This window comes from Astyanax mexicanus, chromosome 17 (genome assembly GCF_023375975.1).
Source record: "Astyanax mexicanus isolate ESR-SI-001 chromosome 17, AstMex3_surface, whole genome shotgun sequence".
Taxonomy (NCBI): domain Eukaryota; kingdom Metazoa; phylum Chordata; class Actinopteri; order Characiformes; family Acestrorhamphidae; genus Astyanax; species Astyanax mexicanus.
This window is the reverse complement of record NC_064424.1, coordinates 35,178,494-35,204,702: the sequence shown is the minus strand read 5'-3', so window position 1 is coordinate 35,204,702 and position 26,209 is coordinate 35,178,494. Positions and strand designations below refer to the sequence as shown.

The window sequence follows — 26,209 nt, the reverse complement described above, 5'->3', positions numbered from 1 at the left end:
ATCCAGTTTGGTCATTATGGTCCTCCAGCTTGGTCAATATGGTCAACAAGTTTGTCATCCAGATTAGTCATGCTGGTAATCTAGCTTGGTCTTCACGGTCATGCTGGTCATGCTCATCCACTTTGGCGATGCCGGTCAACCGGCAACATGTTTTAAGCCTAACTGGCCTCCAGGGGTCTCTTTGCCTGTAACGCTCGAACCCCGTAAATCGCCGCTTGCGGCTATATTTATTATTATTCTTATTCTTTTTCTGCCATAGAAGTGATTGGGCAGAAGAAACCGTAAGGCCTACAGGGCTGAGACTTGGTCATATGGTAGTACTTCTCACCGCTACTCAGATTCAAAAGATGAGCCCAATCGGCCTCAAGGGGGCGCTATGGCGAAGGTCAACGCGTTTGGCCTCGTAACTGCCACGCCCTGACAGCTAGAGCAAAAATTCTTGCATTATATGATTCCTTGGTTAATGGCAAATCAAAAAGGTCAAAAGAACCACTAAGCTCCGCCCACTTAGATTTTTTGCTATTTAGCATAATATGCAAAACCTACTTTTGAGAACTTGTCCTAGGGTCATTGACCAATCCTGTCATATTTGGTGTCAAACAGCTCAGCAGAGTCCCAACCTCAATAATTATCAAAAAAATTGTGAAATTTGTAAACAATATGGCCGCCATATGCAAATTAATCTGACCGTGGCACACCCAAATTTACTCTAACAGCTGTAACTTTTGAATGCTTAAACCGACACTAATGCCACTTTAGACGCTTGATGGCAACATGATTCTGAGGTAGCCCGTCAATCTGTGTATACATACGCCTCCAGGGGGCGGAGCCAAAGCTAAAAATCTGTTTCTCAGGAACCGTACAAGCTATGAAGCTCTCCTTTGGCATGTATCATCTATGGCCTATGTCCTAATGTTTTACAGAAGGAAAATTTGATATGCAAATTTTTGCGATCGTTATTAGCCAATCAGTTTCCAGCAAGCTTTTGACAGGCTAAACAATGACCAATCAGGACGATACTTATACCCTACATGTATCTCAGGGCCTTCTATCATCCATTAAAATATGGCGTTGATTGGCCTCAAGGGGGCGCTATAGCAGATAATCAGTTATATCTAAAGGTACAAGTGGCCTAAGCTTGTTATTCTTTTTTAGTTGTATACATTGCTGTAGCCTTTACAACTTTGTCATTACATATGTTTACCAAAAATGCAAAGATTTTCATCAGTGGCCAAAAGAGTAAAAATTGCTCTTTTCGAACTTGTCTTTAAGTCCTTAATCAATCAAAACAAATTTGGTCTTGATGCAATCTTGAGACCCTGTAGGTAAATAATTATCAAAAAAATCTTGACATTTTAACTATTTGAGGCCCATAAACCTTGATCAAACATGTACGTGAAAGCCTTTTCAGAGTTATTTGGCCAAAACTCTGTCAACGTTTAAAACATGCCAAAACTGTTGAAGCTACTAATTAACAATGACATTTGAAATACATGTGCCAAGTATGAGCCAAATAAGTCTTCAGTAGGCTCTACAGTGAAAAAATAACTATTTTCAATTTATTCTATTTATCGCTATTTTCCAACCTAAATGGACAGAAGACAGGAACCTTTCACCCTATCAACACACAAATTTATACACATATATAGACTGATAATCTGATCTTGATTGCAAATTTTCAGCCAAATCGGACATGTTTTGCCTCTACAACGGCTGGAAAACTACAGCGATTTTGTAGGCCTCAAGCCTGTATTATCGCTTTTTTCAAACCTAAATGGACAGAAGTCAGGAACCTTTGACCCTATTGACACAGAAATTGACATACATATATAGACTGATATTGTGATCTTGATTGCAAATTTTGAGCCAAATCAGATATTTTTTGCCTCTAATATGGCCAAAGAGCAACAGCCATTTTGTAGGCCATAAGCCTGTATTATCGCTTTTTTCAAGCCTAAATGGACAGAAGTCAGGAACCTTTGACCCTATCAACACACAAATTTACACACATATATATACAGACCACTTGATCATGAGAACCAATTTTGAGCCCAATCGGACTTTTCCTCTCTTTGTAATAAATAGAAACACACTGATAGGGAATGTTCTGTCTTACTTATAGAGTGATAGATTTCCAGCAGGTTATATGTGGTCTCTTGCTGCGCTCTGGTGGTCATTTGGTGAAACAGCTACAGGTGAATTATTCTAAATTAAAGCTCTGCTGAACTTATTTAATCTTGCTTGTCTTGCTTAATTGAACATATTTATCCTTCTTGGTCATGCTACTCAGCCACCTGGGTCATTCTTGTTTATGTTCCACCCACTTAATTTTTTTTTATTTGCATAATATGCAAAACTTAATTTTGAGATCTTGTCCTTGGATCCTTGACCAATCATGACATGTTTGGTGTCAAACAGTTCAGCAGAGCTTACTCCTCAATAATTATTAAAAAAATCTTTACATTTATAAACAATATGGCCGCCATATGCAAATGAGTTCTACCATTGTGCAGTAAAATGTCTTTAACACTTATAACTTTTGAATGCTTAACCTAACACTAATACCACTTCAGTCCTTTGATCATTACATGATTCTCAGATACCCTGTCAGTTTAAGTAGACATACACCCCCCCCAGGGGGCGGGGCCAATGCTCGATAGCTGTTTCTCTAGAACCATACAAGCTATCAAGGTCATCCTAGCCAATTATCATCTATGGCCCATGCACTAATGGTACACCAAATGAAAATTTGATATGGACACTTTTGTGGTCACTATTAGCCAATCACATTCCAGCAAGCTTTTAACAGGCGGAATGTTAATCAGGTCAAAACTTATATACTATATACGGGTTATTTATATGCCCTTTTTATGCCTTGTGTTTTTTCAATTTAAGAACTGAATTTGTTTCACCAAATGCGCACTAGAGTGCAGTAAGACACCACATAAAACCTGATGAACACTACAGCTCAATTTATCAATGCTTTTCAACTAGTTTACTCACACCACTCATCTAGCATTGCCATTATGGTCTTTATGGTCACGCTGGTCACCCAGCTTGGTTATGCTGGCCATCCAGCTTGGTCATGCTGGCCATTCACATTGGTCATTATGGTCCTGCTGGTCATTCAGCTTTGTCCTCATAGTAATGGTGGTCTTCCAGCTTGGTCATACTGGCCAACCACCTTTGCCATGCTGGTCATCCAGTTTGGTCATTATGGTCTTCCAGCTTGGTCAATATGGTCAACAAGTTTGTCATCCAGATTAGTCATGCTGGTAATCTAGCTTGGTCTTCACGGTCATGCTGGTCATCCTCATCCAGTTTGGCGATGCCGGTCAACCGGCAACATGTTTTAAACCTAACTGGCCTCCAGGGGTCTCTTTGCCTGTAACGCTCGAACCCCGTAAATCGCCGCTTGCGGCTATATTTATTATTATTATTATTCTTTTTCTCCTGTAAAAACAGTTGTGCAGCCTAAACCGTAAGTCATAGAGAAATGAAACTTGGTAGGTAGATGTAGGATCAGTGCATCTCGGTGGACAACAAAAATGGCACCGATTGGTCAAGTGGTGGCGCTATAAACAAGGAAATTCATTTTTCACAATTTTCTCAATAACTCAAAAACCATAAGACCTACATTCAAAATTCTTTTTTTGATGGATTCCTTGGGTCAATACCAACAACTTTCCAATTTGGACCATGCACTTCCGTCTATATAGATTTTGTGCTAATTTGCATAATATGCAAAACCTACTTTTGCAAACTAGTCCTAGGAATTTTGACCAATCCTGGCATGTTTGGTATCAAAACACTCGTGAGAGCATGCGCTTCAATATTCATTAAGAAAAAGTTGAAATATGTAAACAATATGGCCGCCATATGCAAATTAGTCCTTCCGGATATATGCCCCATTCACTTCAAGAGGTAAATTTGGAGCACTGTTTCTCAGCAACCGTGCAACCTAGCAAGTTGAAACTTTGCATGCAGAATCTATCATACAGCCTCTAAAGGATGTTCAAAGGGCAACTTAATCAATCAACATGGCTGAACACCATCAGCCAATCAGCATTCAGCAGACATTTTGGCAGGCTGAATGTTGCCCAATCTAGATGATATTTGGCAGTTATGTTCAGGTGGAGACACTGTAGTGACCTGCAAAGTGCTGAAACAATCCGCCCACTGGGGGGCGCTGTTCCAAAAAAACGAGTATATGTCAATCATGCTGTACTATTTTGACATCTAATTGTTTTTGCCATATTTAGTACAGTGGCTCTGACAAATTTCTCAATACAACTATGTTTAAAAAGTGCTTTGTTCATTCATAATTGCTAATTGTTTGAAAATAGCTATATTGAAACTACTCTCTGGATATTTGGCCTATCACCTCCATTTCAGTCTTGCTGCACACTGTAGAGTCTCTAGGTAAATGTTCATTAAAAACATTTGTGAAAATTTCACATACAATACTCTCCAGGCATCAAGCAATCTGTGCGTCCTTGGAATTTCTAACCTAAATTGCTGTAACTCTGCAGTATTTGCTGTAATCTCACAATGTTAAAGACCTCTGTACAATATCACTCTGATGAAGCGCCATTTAATACAGAACTAGATTAAGAATAACTTGACATTACATGTCATATCAGAACATTCACTCCTTTGTGCCTCTTCTCAACATAAATAACAGGTGAAAGACTTTTGATCATTTTAAATGTGACAGAATGTCTCCAATTGTGTTAGACCTTCTTACACATCACCATCCTATGCTCTAGTAGGCACCATTGTGCTAGTTGGTGCTTGATGAAGCGCCATTTAATTCAGAACTAGATTTATAATAACTTCGTAATTACATGTCATATCAGAACATTCACTCCTTTGTGTTAATTTAAACTTGTTTGGTCAAACATTTCAGCTTGTTCTGCAAAGGTTCAAAGGTCAATCTGAATACCACTTTGTGAACATTCTGGTTGAAGCCACCTGATCAATACCAATAACATGTAGACACCTTTTGACTAGTTCTAACTCACTTAATGAATATCCTACAAAGTTCACTAGATTTACATGTGAATTTAAGCACTGATCAGGTTGAAAGGCCTCTGCTCAACATTAATAACAGGTGAAAAACTTGATAATTTCTAAATGTGACAGGGCATCTCCAATCATATTAGACCTTCTTACACATCACCATTCAATGCTCCAGTAGGCACCATTGTGCAAGTTGGTGCTTGAACCCGATGATTGCCGCTTGCGGCTATATTTATTATTATTATTATTATTCTTTTTCTCCTGAAAAAACAGTTGTGCAGCCTAAACCGTAAGTCATAGAGAAATGAAACTTGGTAGGTAGATGTAGGATCAGTGCATCTCGGTGGACAACAAAAATGGCACCGATTGGTCACGTGGTGGCGCTATAAACAAGGAAATTCATTTTTCACAATTTTCTCAATAACTCAAAAACCATAAGACCTACATTCAAAATTCTTTTTTTGATGGATTCCTTGGGTCAATACCAACAACTTTCCCATTTGGACCATGCACTTCCGTCTATATAGATTTTGTGCTAATTTGCATAATATGCAAAACCTACTTTTGCTAACTAGTCCTAGGAATTTTGACCAATCCTGGCATGTTTGGTATCAAAACACTCGTGAGAGCATGCGCTTCAATATTCATTAAGAAAAAGTTGAAATATGTAAACAATATGGCCGCCATATGCAAATTAGTCCTTCCGGATATATGCCCCATTCACTTCAAGAGGTAAATTTGGAGCACTGTTTCTCAGCAACCGTGCAACCTAGCAAGTTGAAACTTTGCATGCAGAATCTATCATACAGCCTCTAAAGGATGTTCAAAGGGCAACTTAATCAATCAACATGGCTGAACACCATCAGCCAATCAGCATTCAGCAGACATTTTGGCAGGCTGAATGTTGCCCAATCTGGATGATATTTGGCAGTTATGTTCAGGTGGAGACACTGTAGTGACCTGCAAAGTGCTGAAACAATCCGCCCACTGGGGGGCGCTGTTCCAAAAAAACGAGTATATGTCAATCATGCTGTACTATTTTGACATCTAATTGTTTTTGCCATATTTAGTACAGTGGCTCTGACAAATTTCTCAATACAACTATGTTTAAAAAGTGCTTTGTTCATTCATAATTGCTAATTGTTTGAAAATAGCTATATTGAAACTACTCTCTGGATATTTGGCCTATCACCTCCATTTCAGTCTTGCTGCACACTGTAGAGTCTCTAGGTAAATGTTCATTAAAAACATTTGTGAAAATTTCACATACAATACTCTCCAGGCATCAAGCAATCTGTGCGTCCTTGGAATTTCTAACCTAAATTGCTGTAACTCTGCAGTATTTGCTGTAATCTCACAATGTTAAAGACCTCTGTACAATATCACTCTGATGAAGCGCCATTTAATACAGAACTAGATTAAGAATAACTTGACATTACATGTCATATCAGAACATTCAGTCCTTTGTGCCTCTTCTCAACATTAATAACAGGTGAAAGACTTTTGATCATTTCTAAATGTGACAGAATGTCTCCAATTGTGTTAGACCTTCTTACACATCACCATCCTATGCTCTAGTAGGCACCATTGTGCTAGTTGGTGCTTGATGAAGCGCCATTTAATTCAGAACTAGATTTATAATAACTTCGTAATTACATGTCATATCAGAACATTCACTCCTTTGTGTTAATTTAAACTTGTTTGGTCAAACATTTCAGCTTGTTCTGCAAAGGTTCAAAGGTCAATCTGAATACCACTTTGTGAACATTCTGGTTGAAGCCACCTGATCAATACCAATAACATGTAGACACCTTTTGACTAGTTCTAACTCACTTAATGAATATCCTACAAAGTTCACTAGATTTACATGTGAATTTAAGCACTGATCAGGTTGAAAGGCCTCTGCTCAACATTAATAACAGGTGAAAAACTTGATAATTTCTAAATGTGACAGGGCATCTCCAATCATATTAGACCTTCTTACACATCACCATTCAATGCTCCAGTAGGCACCATTGTGCAAGTTGGTGCTTGAACCCGATGATTGCCGCTTGCGGCTATATTTGTAATTATTTTTTGTCATTTGACATTCAGCGACCGGAGGCCCCCCTAGTGGCGAGGCCCGGGACTGCAGCCCTTTCAGCCCATTCTTTTAATACGGCCCTGACTACAGTTTTTTGACTAGTAGAAAAGTGTTTAGTGGTAAATATATCGTGACGCCTGGGCAGCCAGGACCAAATAAGTTATATAAAGGCCGAGTTAACTTGCAAAAACCCCAGCGGGAAAGTTAATTTGTTTCCCAAACAACTCCCAGATAATTAAAGGACAGCATGGCCATCCAGAATCAGACTGTCAGGTTCAAAAGTTTAAAAACGGCCCAGAGCTTAATTAGGGAGAGCGAGAGAGAAGAAAAAAAAGGAATCGAGGCCGTAAGTTCCACCCAACAAGTAGAGTGGGGGAAGGCCTCTCCCTCTGCTTGAGTTCAGATCCCTTTTTGTCCTCTTTGGCTTGCTTGTTAGTTCTCGCCAGCCATGCAGCATTAAGCGATTCCTCCCCCTTAGCCATGTGCGCATGTTGACAGCTGTGTGCTTGAACCGGCTGTAAAACCTGGCTGTAGGTTAACCACTTGGTTACCTCGGCTGGTGGCGGAGCGCCGTGCTGCCACAATATATATATATTCATAACCATAAAAAGGCTTTCAATATTTATCAACACTGTTTAACTGGAAAATTGTTGATTTTTGTCAGTAGGGGTGCCAAAAATCATTAGTTAAAATGATTGTTTTTAACTAAAATTCTGGTACCTGTGCTGCTGGGGGAAGAAAAAAAAAACTATTTTTAGAGATCCATTTTTAGAGATTTTTTACACAGTGTGGCAGTTCATTTGGTGCTTACATTTTGTTTTGTTTAGGTATAAAGTGTATTTGACACTGACATATCTGCAAAGCAACAGTAATCATGTGTAAATTCCAGAAAATGTTGCTAATTTCAGTAGAATAATAAAAGTAATAATTTATATGGTATGTTTTATTAATATTGGCAGCTTAAAGTTATTAAAGCAGATAATTCATTTATTCCACATTTCATTAACATATTAAATATAACATTGTTGTTTATTTGTGTCATTGTTTTAACCATTTACTTTTAAAGCAGGGGTGTCCAAACTACGGCCCGTTTCCAAACAACGGCCCGTTTCCTTTTTTGGAGTGACCCGTGAGGTATTTTAGGAATAAAATGAAAGTTAGCCCACTATTAAGCAGGTTTTAATAATGTGAGATTCAAATTTGAATGCTAGGTGTCAGAAAACGGGTCAAAGAGTCTAAAAGCAGAGAGAGTGTACAGTTGTAGCACAAGAAATGGGCCAAAGAGTTAAAAAGCTGTTACGAGCCAAAGAGTCTGAAGGCAGTGAGAGTGTACACTTGTGCAGAAAATGGGCCAAAAAGTCTAAAAGCGGCGAGAGTCTGGTCAAATTTTTTGTTTGTTTGTTTGTTTAGACTGGCCCCTCATAATTAGCGGAGCACAACCGACTTGCAATTCATGTATGTGGGGTTACAGAGAGGCATAATGTATCATCAACATATTAAATATAAGAAGTTTAGTGCTGGGGGTATACCAATTCATACGGTATACGGTTGTGAACCCTAGAACAGCACCACCAAAGAAACATGCTGGGTGTTCAAATAATGTCACTCTAACTCACTGTTCCCAGCTGCGAGAAAGAAGGGATTTGTGGTTGATTTTAATACTGTAATGGTTCTAATGGCTTAAATTGTTTATTAAAACATTAAGTTTTGTAAAGGAAACCGTGTTAAAGTTTCTGGTGTATCTCTTTTTAAGGTCTTTTGTTTACATTCTTTAGCTGTTTTTCTGCTAATAAAGTTTGATTACCTCATATATTGTGTAATTTTGTGGGGCAAAGTAAACCCAATAGTATGCAAAGCCTTAATTTAAAGCCTTAGTGTTTTATTTTATATGTACTCCTAACAATAGAGTAAGTCTAATAATAATAAATAATACATATAAATAATAATTAAAAATACATCAATATGCATTTTTGGGCATTCCCCCCAGCACTAGTTTAGTGTCTATTATTAACTCCACCATTTTTGTCTGCTCTGTGTAGTTCAATTGATTTTTCATCCTTTTTATTGAAATCATCTCTAATATGTATTTTCTGAATTTCTCTGATATAACAGCTCAATTCTAATTCTTCAAGTTAAAGGTGCTTCCTCCTTTAAACAGCTATAGCATGTATTTGTATCAGGCTACAAACAGGGCTGTTTTATGAATTCATGCAACGCAACTATGTCTGACACTGTTTTACTCTTATTCAGTCTGGGCATACCTTTTGCTAATGTTACTTTTATACTTTTTTTTTCACTTACTGTAGTCATATTTAAATGGCAAAGCTTTTACTTATCATTTATCAGTTTTAAAATCTGTTGTTTCACTTGTGCTTTTTAAAACATGTTGAACCACAGCATCTAAAATGCTTTTATGCAAGGGCATAGGAGCGGGCTTGATATTGGGGGGGACACATTTGCCAATTTGAACCCAAGCCCACCCTATAGTTTCCTAGAACAACATTTGTGGAATTACTTTTAATCACAAACAATCATTTTTTCTGTATTTTGTTTATTATTAGTTAACATCCAAGTAAAGGTGATTTTACAACCTAAACATGTTACTCCACGTTACTGTTACTGTTGTTAAAAAAAATTATGCATGCAATGTCTGAATTATATATATATATGACAAAAAAGATCAGTTATCACCTAATATTTAAAATAATAATAATAATAATAATAATAAACAGATGGGGTTATTAATATTATTATTATTATTATTATTATTATTATTATTATTATTATTATTATTATTATTATTATTAATATTATTATTATTAATATAATTATTATTATGTATTGGCATGTCAATTCTGTTGTATATTTACATTTTCTCCACTCGTTTAAAAAAAATAAAGCTTTCAGTCCTGCACTTTTTTTTTTTTACTGAGAGCTCTTCTTAAGATTCATAAAGATAACGTCAGGACATGTGGTCTTACTGTGAACTACAAATGAACAGAAGTCACGTTACAGCAGTATTTCTCAACCCTGTTCTTACATATTCTACTGCATATTAACACTGTTCTGCATATTCTAGAGCTTCCTCTGCTTTAAATGCACTTAATAAAGTAAGTGGTGGTATGATGTGTCTAATACACTGCTGATATACATTATTAATTTAGGCTCCATAGGGGGCTAAAGGATTTTAACAGGGGAACTCAGTAAAGGACTGTTTATTAGCTGATCAGGTGGAAAACACAATTTTGGGGCAGTGATCAGGGTTAAGAAACTGCTTTGAACTACCAAACTAAAATAGTGTACTAAATTCTGTCTATCCACTACATCTGGCTTCTAGCTAACTAGTTATCTACATGAATTTTAGTTCATTATAGCACAGTAAGTCATAAACACAGTTTGAAAATGAAATAGTGATTAGCTGATCAGGTACAGGGCAAGATGAACATTACATATATAGTTCATTTTTTTCTTTAACCTTGACTCCCTATCTATCCTATCTAGTCCAAAGCAGAAATTCACTCTCGCATTGACACTCTTCGCACTCATGTATTTGTCGTTGCATTTACATCCTTAATTCCTTCCATTATTTTTCTCCCTACCAAATCCAAGTTTCCTTCTGCCTGACAGCCTACAAACTGCGTGCAGTCCTTCAGGGCAGGTCCCCAAACTATGATCCACAGCCATACTGACCCACACTCATTTCAGTCCCATGCATTTTCATTCATGCTCAAGCCATAGAGTTTCTGTGTCCCGGCAGCCACCAAAATATTATAATAATATATTGTCGCTGTCCTATGAAAAACACTTATCTTCATTTTTGTCGATTTTTAGTTTGCTACAAAATTTGAACAGACAAACTGTCCATTACATTGTGCTAAAATTTCTTGTTGAACAGACCAATAGAAACTCTTCAAAATGACCTGAAATAAAGTATTTTTACATTGACTTCCATTGAAAGTTTTCAAGGTTTTTTCTCTCTCCTGTAAAGTTGCTGTTTTGGAGATAAGTGTTTTTCATTGGACAGCGTCGATCTGCTCTAATAGGGCAGGTAACTACAACCACCTCGCAAACACTTAGTAACAAAATGCATTGCAAGCCTCGTTACTAAGCAAGAGACAGCAGAACCAACAGAGCGGAGAGTCTAAACATATACCATTCCAACACCCTATTGATCTAAATGCATTCCATTGCACCTGCACACGTCACACCCACACTCTAGCAAGAACATAGCAGGTATACAGTGCTGGCCAAAAGTATTGTCACCCCTGCAATTCTGTCAGATAATACTCAATTACTTCCAGAAAATGATTGCAATCACAAATGCTTTGATATTAATATCTTCATTTATTTAGCTTGCAATGAAAAAACACAAAAGAGAACGAAAAAAAGTCAAATCAATTATCATTTTACACAAAACTCCAAAAATGAGCCAGACAAAGGTATTGGCACCCTCAGTCCAATACTTGGTAGCACAACCTTTAGACAAAATAACTGCGAAAAACCGCTTCCGGTAACCATCAAGGAGTTTTTTACAATTCTCTGCTGGAATTTTAGACCATTCTTCTTTGGCAAACTGCTCCAGGTCCCTGAGATTTTAAGGATGGCTTCTCCAAACTGCCATTTTGAGATCTCTCCACAGGTGTTCTATAGGATTCAGATCTGGACTCATTGCTAACCACTTTAGAAGTCTCCAGTGCTTTCTCTCAAACCATTTTCTAGGGCTTTTTGAAGTGTGGGTCGTTGTCCTGCTGGAAGACCCATGACCTCTGAGGGAGACCCAGCTTTCTCACACTGGGCCCTACATTATGCTGCAAATTTGTGTTGGTAGTCTTCAGACTTCATAATGCCATGCACACGATCAAGCAGTCCAGTGCAGAGGCAGCAAAAGAACCCCAAACTTCAGGAAACCTCCACCATGTTTGACTGTAGGGACCGTGTTCTTTTCTTTGAAGGCCTTGTTTTTTTCCTGTAAACTCTATGTTGATGTCTTTTCCCAAAAAGCTCTACTTTTGTTTCATCTGACCAGAGAACATTCTTCCAAAAGGTTTTTGGCTTTTTCAGGTAAGAAAACTCCAGCCTGGCTTTTTTATGTCTCTGGGTCAGAAGTGGGGTCTTCCTGTGTATCCTACCATAGAGTCCCTTTTCATTCAGACGCAGACGGATAGAACCGGTTGACACTGTTGTATCCTCGGACTGCAGGGCAGCTTGAACTTGTTTGGATGTTAGTCGAGGTTCTTTATCCACCATCCGCACAATCTTTCGTTGACATCTCTCGTCAATTTTTCTTTTCCTTCCACATCTAGGGAGGTTAGCCACAGTGCTATGGGTTTTAAACTTCTTGATGACACTGCGCACGGTAGACACAGGAACATTCAGGTCTTTGGAGATGGACGTGAGATTGTGGTACATACAAGGACAAAGGACAGAGGTTGAGTCAACTTAAATCCATTTTAATGGCTGCAAGTGTGATTTAGTTATTGCCACCACCTGTTATGTGCCACAGGTAAGGTGCTGTTAATTACACAAATTAGAGAAGCATCACATTTTTTATATAATACGCCCAATACTTTTGTCCACCCCCTTTTTTATGTTTGGTGTGGAATTATATCCAATTTGGCTTTTTGACAATTTGGCAAAATGTCCCAACTAAACTTCTTTAATATATTTACATTGTACTTAAATACATTTATTTTCAAGGTTTATATATGCAGCTGAAACAGGGATCCAAGTGCATTACAAACTTGTCAACATTAACTCTTTAATATATCATTATAGTCATTATAGCTTTTTTGTCGTTTTGAAACCAGTAATTTTACATGTTTACTTAAAAGTTTTTTCCACACCATACCAAAAATAATGAATCAGTTTCTATTTCATTTTCTGTGTAGCTACACTTGTCCAGAAGGAAACGGAAATTGCCCTCCACTTCCAAAGGCGACAGGAGCTCAAGGAGAGGCAGCAGAACTTCAGGTGAGTGTATTTGGTACCAGTGTAACCTGTTTAATCAGTTTTTACAAAACAACAGGTGGTCTCAGCATTCTTGAAAGATACCCCTCACCAGTGGAACAGGAACTGGCACACGCACACTTTCACCCATTTTTCAGTCTTTTATTTAATATAATGAATAATAATTCATGACCTCAATTAAAAATAATCTCCTTAATAAGGTCTCTGATTAAAATCATAGACTACTGCTGATGAACAGTGGCTCAGAGGGACCAAATATAGCGTACCTGCAGTTCACCACTTGCCACCAGGGGGCACAAAAACTCAATTATGTGTGATTTATCTTACAGTCATAATTCTCTCAAAGATTACGATCTACTGCCTAAATTGGCCTACCTCATTTACTCATTTACATTATCTCTGTCCTGCAGATGGAGGGAAAATTTTGAGTTACCCTCCAGCATTGATGCAGATTCAGCGTCTGATTTGCCGAGTGAGGTCAGATTCTCATTCACTAAGGACATGGAAATGAAGTTCACCGCTGTGAAAGTGTAAGATCCAATTCATTACCTGTACCTGTATAATATAATACTACCAACAAATCACAATTAATGGGTAATTATCAGTGCCTTTTATAGTCTTAAATCTTATATTATTCTTTTATGTATCATATTTATAAGACTTATACTATTAATAAGACTTCAGACTAGACAGAAAACATTCATTTTCTTTTTTTTTCTTAATACCGTGATATTTTACCACAACAGAAGGGACAGCTTAAGCTTTACCTCACATAAGTATGGAGACAATATGAGTATATTAAAATATATGAGAAAATATCCTGTAAGGTCAACCTCATTATGGTAAAGTGTACCTTCTTAAAAGGACAGGGTTATCCCAGTACTGCACTGTGGAAAATAGCTAAGTGAAATTGAAACTTAATTAATTAAATTAATTATTTAAAAATGTAATAATTTTCGTTAAATATTTAACCAACTTCCCAATCAAAGAAAAAATATATATATACAAAATGCTTCTTTAAGATAAAAAATCTTGAAAATACTTGAAAATGTACTATGCTGGGACACAAAAGGCACATTATATTAATTTTAACCCTTAATTCAAGCTACCATTGTGTTTCTCAGACTGGCTGAGCTGAAGCTTGAGAGTTTGATAGGCTGTTCAGAATCATGGCCCAGTTTCAAACAACTTCAATCAATCCTCCCTCACCCCAAACCCAACAAGGCTGGAGGTGAGTTTCTCAGAGTTCTAAATAAATATTATCTGTATTTTATATATTATATATTAAATATTATAATATTATAAGTTTGATCAGGTGTGATTAATATAAACTACGTATTCTTACAGCTTACGTCCAGCAGCACTGGCAGGAAGACGAGTTCTTCGGCTATCAGACGCTCAATGGATTGAACCCCATGCTGATTGAGCGCTGCACCAAGCTGCCCAGCAATTTTCCCGTCACTGAGGACATGGTCAGATCTTCTTTGAAAGGAAGCAGTTTGGAGACGGAAATGAAGGTGATTATGTAACACACACACACAGGTGCAGGAGGCTTTATTCTGCCTGAATAAAACAGAGGCACAGTTAGCACATGCAGCAACTGACCGTTCTCTCTCGGTCCCCCATCCAAGCATCACCTATTATACAATGAATGTGAAGTGAATGTTATTGGTTAAATGCACTGTAAAAATGTGCTGTGAAATTTACAGTAAGTAACTGGCAGCAATTGACAAGAACCTTACTGTGAAATAAAATCACACTAACTTACTGGTAAAAACTTTACAGTAAATTACCGCAAAAACAAAAATCACTGTTTAAAAAAAAAACTGTCAGCAGCTGAATAGTGAATTAGTCTGTATAAATGTTCCATGCATACTGTCATTTTGTGTATAGTTGTATTGACTAGGCTTCACAAAAATAGTTATGTGTATTGTGTTTTTATGTACATAAGTGTTTTAACAACAGAATGATACCTTACTGCTTTATTTTGCAGTCAGTATTAAATCACTGTTAAACATTAACATTTCTTTAATGCCATTTACTGCATGACATTTTCATTGTTCAACAAAATCTGCAGAGACACTGCAAACAATAATCATTAACTATTGTTTTACTCAGTATGTGAAGAACAACAGTTTAATATAATTATTTTGCCAGTCAAACTCTGCAGTCCTTATAAAAGAAATGATGCATGGGTTCATATCTGATGTCGTCCGCTTTACAGTTCTTCCAGTTTTCAGGCTTTTCTTGATCTTTTCACTGCACTGGCTGGAATCAGAATTCATTCTGACTAGAACCCAAACAGAAATGAAAATGAAGGTTAATAAAACAATCACCAAACTGGTTTATTAAACACATCATGTTAATAAGAGGCTCTCTGGGCAAATCAAAGTTGTTTATAGAAAAATAAAACTTAGCTTAAAAAAATTTAGCTTAACTTAGTTTTATTTGATTTTTTTGCAACTTATTTTTTCATTTAGCAGTCTTATTCTGATTTTAATACTTTGACTACTGTGACATAAAAAATATAATTAGATTTAGATTTTAGTTAGTCAATAGACAGCATTGTGCTCTGTGATACATGGAATGGTGGATTCAGTGCTGCTCTACTTTTCAAACTTCTTCTTTTTCTTCAGGTTGTAGGTGGGTTGAATCCAAAATGAATCCAAATAACTACTGTCCCCTTTTGATTGTCCATTAGTGGATTATTACACTGTATTACTGTGATTTTCTACAGTAGTGGGATTATTACTTTGATTTTATCATTTTCAAGTTAATTACTGTGGTTTTGGCCACATTCAGAGTAAAATACTGTAAAAGTATTTTTGTGCAGGAACACATTATACTACTTTGGATTTCACAGCATTTTTTTTACAGTGTGGTGCATTCAATCACTGACACAATTGACATTTTTTACACTAAAAACTTTGTTAAAAATGCAACTTTATGCATTACACCATTAAATATTTCAAGTTTCAGGTCAGTTACAGTATATTTAATCATGAAATACTGCCACTATGATCAGAGCATTGTCATCCTTTGCAGATTTTATGAATTTCGCTTGTGTCACGAGAGCGATTTGTGACCTTTTCCACTCGCAGTTCGCAATTTCTACAGGAAGCGCGTTTTACAAAAAAAATATTGCTCGCAAATCAGCTGAATTTCTGCGACTACTTCAGAGCTAGCGCCAATCCGGGTTTGACTCGCAAATACCATATACAGCGCAAACCCAGATTTGCGTTACCTCTGAAGTAGTCGCAGAAATTCAGCTGACACATCAGCACTGTACCAACAGTGTACACATTAAATAAAATTTATATTAAGTCTTGTCCACTAAAATTGAGCATTTTAATGTAAAAAGTCACCCAAGAAAACAGTGAAATGCTTGGATGTTTGCTACGTGCCACTGCGGTTAGTTTTGTAGCACATTTTTTGTTCTAAGTTTAGATTGAGCGATGATGAGTAGACTGTATTCATTTATAAATTCAATTTCATATTCTGTTCTTGTGGGAATTTAATGCTCTTACTCATTGCTTCAAAACTAGATAAAATTGTAATACATTGCTGATTTAACATAAAGCAAATTGAGTAATTGGTATTAATCTATATTTAAAATATTGCACCCAATTATTTCTTCATTAAATGAATTTTTGGAACTCATGTTAAATAAATGTAATGGAAACGCGCTCGGATTGAATCTTTATATGGCCAACACTGATTTAAACAGGTGCTCTGAGTTTGTCTTAATACAGCTCCAAGTCATAGTTGGCAATTACATGGATAACTGCTAAAGGCAAAAAAAAATTAAAAAGCCTGGCAAATTGAAATTATTATTTACTTACATTTTTACAATGTTAAAAGCAAGTACATTGTCCATTGTAATTCCAAAAATATAATTCTGGAGTTGTGGATGACGTATATCTATGCACTGTTAAATTATGTCTGGTAGCAAGGAATTACACACACACCACAAAATATTTAATGTGATTTGAATTTAATTAAATTAATTAGGCATGTTGCTTAGATATAAAGGTTCAATTTGATTTAAGGGCACAGGTCAAATGTGAATAACAATTTAGTATATATTGTGCAGTCCTTGGTCTGATTAGGTTTTTAAGCAGAAGCCTGAAAGAAGGAAACAGGAATATATATATATAATGAACGCTGATATATTATATATATATAATCGATGCTGAGGAAATAATTAGAAATACAATACCTTATTATAATTTTATGTTTTCTGATTTTGTGAATAAATATAAAGGACATAAGGACATGGGTTCTTGATTCAATAAAAATATATAATATATATATAATTTAACGGATTGCGACGCCGGCCTCTCCGGTAAATTCCGCGGATTGTGTGTTTACATCAACACAGCATGGTGTGACATCCAGTGATGGAAGTAATGGCATTGAAATAAACGGCGTTACTTTTTTCAATAACGAGTAATCTAACTAATTACTCTGACTGTAACTACAACGGCGTTACCATTTCTGACACCCCATTACGGCACGTTTCTTTAGACGCTCAATGAACTTTTTTTTTTAACCTCGCGCATACAGACAAAGGTGCACGTGTGTGTGTGTGTGTGAGTCACAAGGGAGGGGAGGATGAGACCAGGGTTTCTCTAGGGGTCCGCAGGCTCATCCTCAGAGGAAGACTGTCTGTTGTGAGCACTTTAAATCAGGGATATCAAACTCTATAAGATATATTTTGTGGGTCACGACTTGAAATTTAATTTTAGTGTTAGTGCAGCGCGCCCGCATCCTCTCCCCATCCACCAGCACAGCGCATCCTATTCATTTCAATAGAGAGAGCTGCTGCATATAGATCACAGTGAGGTTGATAAAAAAAATCTTAAACTTACGATTGACTACACCTGTTGCTTCATTTGAATAAATAAAAACGTCACAGATAACACAATAATAACGCAATAGTTACTTTTACTGGTAACTAGTTACTTTTATAGTGGAGTAACTGCGTTAGTAACTCAGTTACTTTTTTGGAGAAGTAACTAATAACTATACCTAATTACGTTTTCACAGTAACGTGCCCAACACTGGTAACAACGCTGCGCTGATATCCAGCTACTGCTCGCCGCAGGTGGAGTTCGCTGTTGTCAGAGCCAGGCCATTCTACCTGCCCAGAGAACTTAGCATTGTGTACATAATAGCAGTGTATGTAGCACCCAGTGCTAATGCTAATGGTGCTAATGCTAATGCTCTGCAAGAATTGTACACTGTTATCTCCAAACTCCAGAACTCACATCCCGATGGACTGTTTATTGTTGCTGGTGATTTCAATCACAGTAATCTGAAGGCTCTGCTGCCCAGCTTTCACCGACATGTGGATTTTCCAACTCGTGGAGCTAACGAGCTGGATTATGTTTACTCTAACCTTCCCGGTGCGTACAGAGCAGAGCCCCGCCCCCACTACGGCTACTCGGACCACATCTCTGTGATGCTCATCCCAGCATACAGACAGCTCATCAGACGTGCCAAATCAGAGAAGAAGCAAGTAACAACCTGGCCTCCATCTCTGCTCTTCATTACTGTTTTGAGCACACTGACTGGGACATGTTCAGAGAAGCTGCTACATCTGACGACTCCATCAACCTGGAGGAGTACACAGATTCAGTGACTGGTTACATCAGCAAGTGCATTGAGGATGTTACTGTCTCCAAAACCATCACAACCCACCCCAACCAGAAGCCATGGATGACTGCAGAGGTGTGTGTGCTGCTGAGAACCCGAAACAAGGCCTTTAAGTCAGGGGACAAGGCTGGCCTCCGAACAGCTAGAGCCAAGCTCTCCCGGGGGATCAGAGAGGCAAATCGCACCTACGCAAAGAAAATCCACGCCCACTTCCAGGACACTACTGACACTCGGCGCATGTGGCAGGGCATCCAGACCATCACCAACTACAAGTCACCTCCACCTGCTTGTAAAAGTGATGCCTCCCTTCCAGATGCACTGAACTCCTTCTACGCAAGGTTCGAAGCACAGAACTACACGACAGCTAGGAAGAACACACCTCATCCAGACGACCAGGTACTGTGCCTGTCCTCAGCTGATGTGCGGAGAACTCTACTCAGAGTCAACCCATGGAAAGCCCCAGGACCAGACAGCATACCTGGCAGAGTGCTCAGAGAATGTGCAGACCAACTCACGGATGTTCTCACGGACATTTTCAACATCTCTCTGAGCACTGCGGTCGTGCTTCAAGATGACCACCATCGTCCCTGTGCCAAAGAAGTCTCAAGTGTCCTGCCTCAATGACTACCGTCCTATTGTACTCCCATCATCATGAAGTGCTTTGAGAAGCTGGTCTTGAGGCACATCAAAAACAGCTCCCCTCCTCACTGGACCCACTGCAGTTTGTCGTCCAAACAGATCAACAAACGATGCCATCTGCGCTCCACCTGGCTCTCACCCACCTGGACAACAAAGACTGTTATGTTCGAATGCTGTTCAGCGACTTCAGTTCAGCATTCAACACCATTATCCCTCAGCATCTGATCGGAAAACTGAACTTGCTGGGCCTGAACTCCTCCCTCTGTAACTGGGTTTTGGACTTCCTGACTGAGAGACCATAATCAGTCAGGATTTGAAACAACACCTCCAGCACCACCATACTGAGCACCGGCACCCCCCAGGGCTGTGTGCTCAGTCCACTGCTGTTCACTCTGCTCACTCATGTCTGTACTGCAAAGTACAGCTCAAACCACATCATCAAGTTCGCTGATGACACAACTGTTGCTGGCCTCATCAGCAAGAGCGACGAGTCAGCATACAGAGAGGAGGTGCAGTGGCTGACGGAGTGGTGCAGAACCATCTCTAAACGTGGATAAAACCAAAGAGATGGTTGTTGACTTCAGGAGAGCTCCAGGTGTCAACCACCCGCTGAACATCAACGGCTCTGCTGTGGAAATTGTGAAAAACACCAAGTTCCTCAGTGTTCACATTGCAGAGAACCTCACCTAGTCCCTCAACACCAGCTCCATAACAAAGAAAGCCCAGCAGCGCCTCTACTTCCTGTGGAGATTGAGGAAAGCACATCTCCCACCCTCACCATGTTCTACAGAGGGACTGTAGAAAGCCTCCTGAGCTCCTGCATTACCGTCTGGTTTGGGAACTGCAACACCTCAGACAGCAAGACCCTACAGCGGATAGTGAGGACAGCTGAGAAGATCATCGGAGTCTCTCTTCCCTCCATCACCGTGATCTACACCACCAGCATTGTGGACGACCCCACCCATCCCTCACACGGACTCTTCGCTCTGATGCCGTCCGGCAGAAGATACAGGAGCATCCGAACCTCCACTACTAGACTCTGCAACAGCTTCATCCACCAGGCAGTCAGACTCCTCAACGCACAGAGACAGAGCTGAACCCCACCCCACCCACCACTCACACAAAACTGAACTGAACACCCCACCCACCACACATCCAACACACTCACACAAAACTGAACTGAACCCCCCACCCCCCTTTACACACAAAGACTGAACTTCACCCACACACACACTCAGCACACAGAGACTGAAATGTCTTTATTCCTATCAGCAATAATTGCTGCCACTCTCAAAAAACTATAAACTCTCAACCTCAGTAACTGCTGTGATTATATGTTCTATATGTTACAGTATGTTACACATCTCTGCACCTTATCCTCACTATACACTTTACTATACACTTTATTATATCGGTATTGCACTGTCATGTCTTTTAAATGGTATCGTCTTTTGTATTTATTGTTATATAGTGTTATAGTTTTATGTTGCACTGTCGTCACTCCTGCACTTCAAGTTGTCTATTGCTTGTTGTTCCATGTTGCACCATGGTTCGGGAGGAACGTAATTTCACTACACTGTGTACCTGTACTCAGATGTAATGACAATAAAAGCCTCTTGACTCTCTTAACTTAATACAATATCCACGTGCACAACATATTACAAAGATTATTTACAACACATCAACATTTTAAAAAGTTCTATTTGTCTCCTTTTTGCTGATAAATGTTCATAGTTCTTTTTCCTTTGATTTCCGTTATGACCTGTTTAAAAATATTTTCACTCATGCTATTTTTATTGTTCAGAACAATTTTGCATCTTGTTTTCCATAGTTTATATTTTACAAAGCAAATAATCAACCAAAGAGTTTCGCATTGAGATACGTGAGGCTTTCTTTAAAAATGCCATATAAAGCACCTGTTGTGTATCTCTGGTGCTGAATGCCCTCATCATGGTACAGTTTTTGTTTTTCATGAGCCTCTGCTGAGTTCAGTCTGGCAGCTCCGAAGGCCGTCCCCAGTCGCTCCACCAGAAAAGAAACAAACTCTGTGTGAGATCCGAACCTACAAGACAGTATAACCTGGGGCGGTGTTTTTTTTATACCAAGGAGCTAGCAGAGACCTTTAATCACTTCCGCCTCAAACTGAAGGCCTTGGTCGCTATGTAATGTTTCAGGCATGCCATGCAACAGTACATAATCATCGAACAGGCATTGGGCCACTGACTGAGCCATCTGGTTAGGAAGCGCATACAAATTGACAAATTTTGTAAAGTAGTCTTCTACCACAAGGACATACCTATGGCCCTTTGAGGTCACTGGTAGCTCTAGGATGTCTGCAGCCACCCTCTGTAAAGGCCGGTCAACAGTCAGTCCTCCCATAGGAGCTTTACGTTTTGGCACTGGGGATCTGCGTGTTTGACAGGCCTCACACTGTTCACTCCACTGTCTTATGTCTTTTAGCATGGAAGGCCAGTAGTATGTCTGCCTTACCTTTTCCCACGCTCAGCTGAAAAGTGGGCAGAAACAGACCCACCAGGGATAATGATGCAGCAATTGCGGCACAAGGACTTGGGGATTACTACCTGTACCTGTCTTTGTCCTGCAGGAGACTTAAGCACAGTCCGGCACAAGAGACCATCTATTACAGACAACATCCTCCCTCTTGAGTGATCTTATTTCAGAACCATCAGATGAGTGCAAATAATCCAGGCTTTGTTTCTTATCCGCAACTGGGTCAGAAGCAGTAGATCCACTCAGTGGTTCCCCTTCGACACTGTGCACTCCAGTAATCTGGTCTTTTACTTCCAGTGGCTCAGGAGTCAGCGGACGGCGAGGTCACGAGAACCGTCCTTGTGGGTGATAACCCAATTAAATGGGTCCAGCTCCAACACCCAGCGCCCTCGATGCACAGTAGAGGTGTTCAGGTGTCTAAGGCCCAGCAGAGGGCGATGATCAGTAATGATTGTGAATGTAGACAGTCCAACATAGTGTTTAAACATACAATGGCCCAGAGTTTTCTGTCAAATGTCGACCACCTCTTTTGAGTTTGGGTCAGAGCCTGGCTGGCATAGGACACCACATGTTCCCGTCCATCCATGTTCTGCGCTAGCACCGCCCCGACTCTTTTGAGGCACCTGTGTGAATCTTGAATGGGACAGTAAAATTAGGCAGTGTCAAGACAGGGGCAGAGGTGAGCACCTCCTTGAGATACTCAAAAGCATGTGCACACTCACCAGTCCATTCAAATTGAACATTTTTTCCAGTTAGATGATGTAAAGGTGCAGCATGCTTTGCAAAATTCCTCACAAAGCATCTGTAGTATGAACACAAGCCCACAAAAGCTCTAGCTTCTGATGGACAGCAAGGAGTAGGCCAAGACTTCACCTTCTCTGTGTTCTTTGGGTCAAGTTGGAGACCCTCCCTGGAAACAACATGACCCAGGAATACTACATGATCCCTGGCCAGGTGACATTTCTTGGCATTGAGTTTCAGTCCAGCTGACTGTATTCTTGAGAAAACTTCCTCCAGATGGACAAGATGATCCTCAAAATCCTGACTGGACACCAAAATATAATCAAGATAAAGAATGCAAATATGCCACGGCAGACCCCTAAGAATGAGTAGCGGGTGAGTTCGTTAGGCCCATCGGCATCGTCTTCCAGTGATATAATCCTCTACCTGTGGTGAAGGCTGTTTTTCCCTGTCCTCCTCGGCAACTTCCATTTGCCAGTAGCTGTTGGAAAAGTCAAGTGCGCTAAACCAGGAGGAGCCAGCAAGAGCATCTAGGCTGTCATCCACCCGGGGCAGAGGATGAGAATCTTTAATTGTGACTGCATTCAGTCTTCTATAATCCACACAGAATCTCCACTGTCCACCTTTCTTTTTAACTAGGACCACTTGGGATGCCCAGGGGCTGCAGCTCTCTTCAATGACACCATCCGCCAGCAGGTCAGCCACCTGACGCTCAATTTCCACTTGTTTCTCCGGAGAGGTGCGATATGCACGCTGTTTGATGGGGGTCTCCTGTCCTGTCTGATGTGGTGCTTAATCAGGCTGCATCTTCCTGTATTTCTGTTAGAAACATTAAAAACCCCTGCAAATGTCTGTGTGAGTGCAGTCAGCTGCTCTCTCTGCTGTGCTATGATTGGAGACTTATCCAGAGAGACAGGGAGGACATGAGGTTAGTGCTGGGCGATAAAACGATAACGATAGTTATCAAGGAAAATATATATCGCGATAACTATGATAAGCCGGACGATAGGATTCCATAAAGTTTATTTTCTATTTCCCATTTAGGTAGCGCTGCAAACAGGTGCAGCACGCGAACAGGCAGCGCACTGAACTGCCTCACAGCTCAGCACACCCCCTGCCCCCATCCCCCCACCTCTCACTCTGAACCTCACACAGCTGATCCACACAGTGGCTCCTCTCCTATTTACTGGATAAACATCATTTATAGAATAAGTTTAGCTGCTCTACAGTGGAAATCTCAACTCCTAAATATCTGGCATGGAGTCTCATCACCAAGATATTTAGAGAGGTGAGCTTGTTCAGATTTCTGAAGGCAGGTAACGCTGCTCTATTTGCTGCTAGTTAGGTTAGCTTGTCTGAGTTCAGAGTTAGCGATGTTTAAGGTGTAAAAGAGATCTGTGCAATCGGTCATCATTAGCTGAGGTGCCTTCACTGCTTTTTACACTCTAATAAACTAATGGGTAACGCACGTTAGCAGTGTTAATCCACTTTCCGTGTAAATTAACGTTAACTTCAGCACGAGTGATGGGTTAGTATATAAACACACAGAAAAGCAGCACTTTCCGTTTTTTTTTCCTAACCCTCACTGTTTCTGTTAGAAAATCCTGAGGGCATAATTATCCTCTGTCTTTGTGTTTTTAGTTTTTAACAGATAGAGAATCTGTTGTGCTGGATATTTTACTAAAAACAGAAGATGATATAATCTGTGTTGCTGTATTTGAACGGAGCTAAACATTGCTGTTACTGAACTGAATGAGTTTTAAAAACATTTGTTAAGTAATGTAAGTCTAGTCTACTGAAAGCCAGTAATGTTAGTATAAATCTGTTCTGCAGTAGAACTGGATCATTTCAGAAACTTGACTTTATTCATCCCACCTCCATTACAGGTCACTTGCTTTAAAATATTGAAATGTTAGCATAATTTAAATGTAACAAAGTTAAAGGCTATTATTTTAATACACATTAGCAGTAAATAATCTCAAAATAACAACAAATATAAAATAGAAAAACAATAAAACATATGTAATACATACTTTTTATATGACCAAAACTTATTAGACTAAAACGTGACTAAAATTAATAATATCCGATAGACTAAAATGTAACTAAAACTAAAACTAAAACTAAACTGTCAAAAACTGTCAAAATGAACACTGTGATATACTCTTGTATTTTGCTTTATGTAGTTGCCTGCATTTACGGAGGGGAATAATCCTTTGATTAAATATAATTATATTAAAAATCCAAGTGGTATTGCAATTTAAATGAAACAGACAAATAATGTAAAGGGTCTGATTTTTTTTTTTTTGGTTTATATATTTGTCCTCTTGTACTTATTTTAAGGGCCATACATGTGGGGGGGTTCTGGACCTGTGTGGATGTAAAAAAAAATTTTTTTAATTAATTTAAAAGCTGTCTGAGTACCTTGTGCCCACCTGACAAGATGTGGACATCCTACTGTCTGTCCACAAAACTCTGAGCCTGCTAGTAAGTTTAGCCATAAATCCCTTATTCTGTCACTTATGAGTAAAAAGAAACCTTTAAGTGTAACAGAAAGTGATTTGATTTATATTGTGATACATATCGATATCGGCTGATATGGAAAACTATATCGTGATACGATTTTTTTCCATATTGCCCAGCCCTACATGAGGTGTTGAAGCCACCGTGGCAGTCTTGGCTGGCTTAGGAAGTGGTGCAAGGTCAGTTTCTCCAACGCGATACAACTCACCTAAATGCATGCCCTGTTTAAGCATTATGTCCTTCCTAGTAGGATTTAACAGATGAGCCACTGTGACACCATTCTTGATACTTGTCACTGCATGTGCAATTACTACACTAATGGACTCAGGCGCATTTGGCTCCAAATATCCCTCGAAATTTAATGAGGTGAGGTCAGCTGTGTTGGGAGGGCACACATTCACTGGCACCAGTGTTTCACAAAGGGGGAATGGTCTAAGTACTGGCCAGGCAAACATTACAGCACTCTGGAACCAATTCTGCGCTCCGCAGAAGGGGCACGGAGGTATCCTTCAACTGTAGCATACCTGCGTCCAGATCCAGCCGGGTATGTTTTCTCAATAGGAGGTCCAAAACAAGAAGGACTGCTTGAGTGGACTTCCTGAGAACATGAAACTCATGTTGCCACATAACTGATCCCAACCTAAAAGTCACTGTCATAGTGCCAAGTGTGTCCAGCATTTGTCCATTTACAGAATGTGAGTTTATATAGGTTTTGGTTATAGGCCGACTGCGCAGGGCTGGAACTGACATACGAAAATCTGCACTAATAAGTGAAACAGTAGCTCCTGAATGTACAAACATTGACACTTTGGTGCCTTCCATCACACCTCTGACATATGAAAAAGGATTCTCATTGCTCACCTCACAGCTGTCAATTTTAGCTTTATATATGGGAACTTCTTGGGGGAGATCGCCCCTTGATGATGAAGCTGATCTCCGTGCCTTATCATCAGCTACAGCCCGTTTCCCTGCTGAGTGGTGCTGTGTCCAGGCTGTGGTGAAAGGAAACGCACACTAATCCTTCGCTGTTCCTCCTCGCACCATGGACGCCATCCTGGGCTGAGG

At 39.3% G+C, this 26,209-nt stretch overlaps 1 protein-coding gene and 1 pseudogene across 1 annotated transcript in view; both read left to right on the top strand.

The window, feature by feature from the left end:
• The window catches only part of LOC103039624 (polyunsaturated fatty acid lipoxygenase ALOX15B-like), a 398,882-nt pseudogene that overhangs the window by 163,434 nt on the left and 209,239 nt on the right, over window positions 1-26,209 (top strand).
• The window catches only part of LOC125782392 (polyunsaturated fatty acid lipoxygenase ALOX15B-like), a 130,660-nt gene that overhangs the window by 63,222 nt on the left and 41,229 nt on the right, over window positions 1-26,209 (top strand). Inside the window, exons 5-8 of the mRNA XM_049466289.1 lie at window positions 12,988-13,075; window positions 13,483-13,602; window positions 14,197-14,303; window positions 14,420-14,589. Coding sequence (XP_049322246.1) covers window positions 12,988-13,075; window positions 13,483-13,602; window positions 14,197-14,303; window positions 14,420-14,589 — 485 coding nt within the window. The remainder of the gene's footprint in view (window positions 1-12,987; window positions 13,076-13,482; window positions 13,603-14,196; window positions 14,304-14,419; window positions 14,590-26,209) is intronic.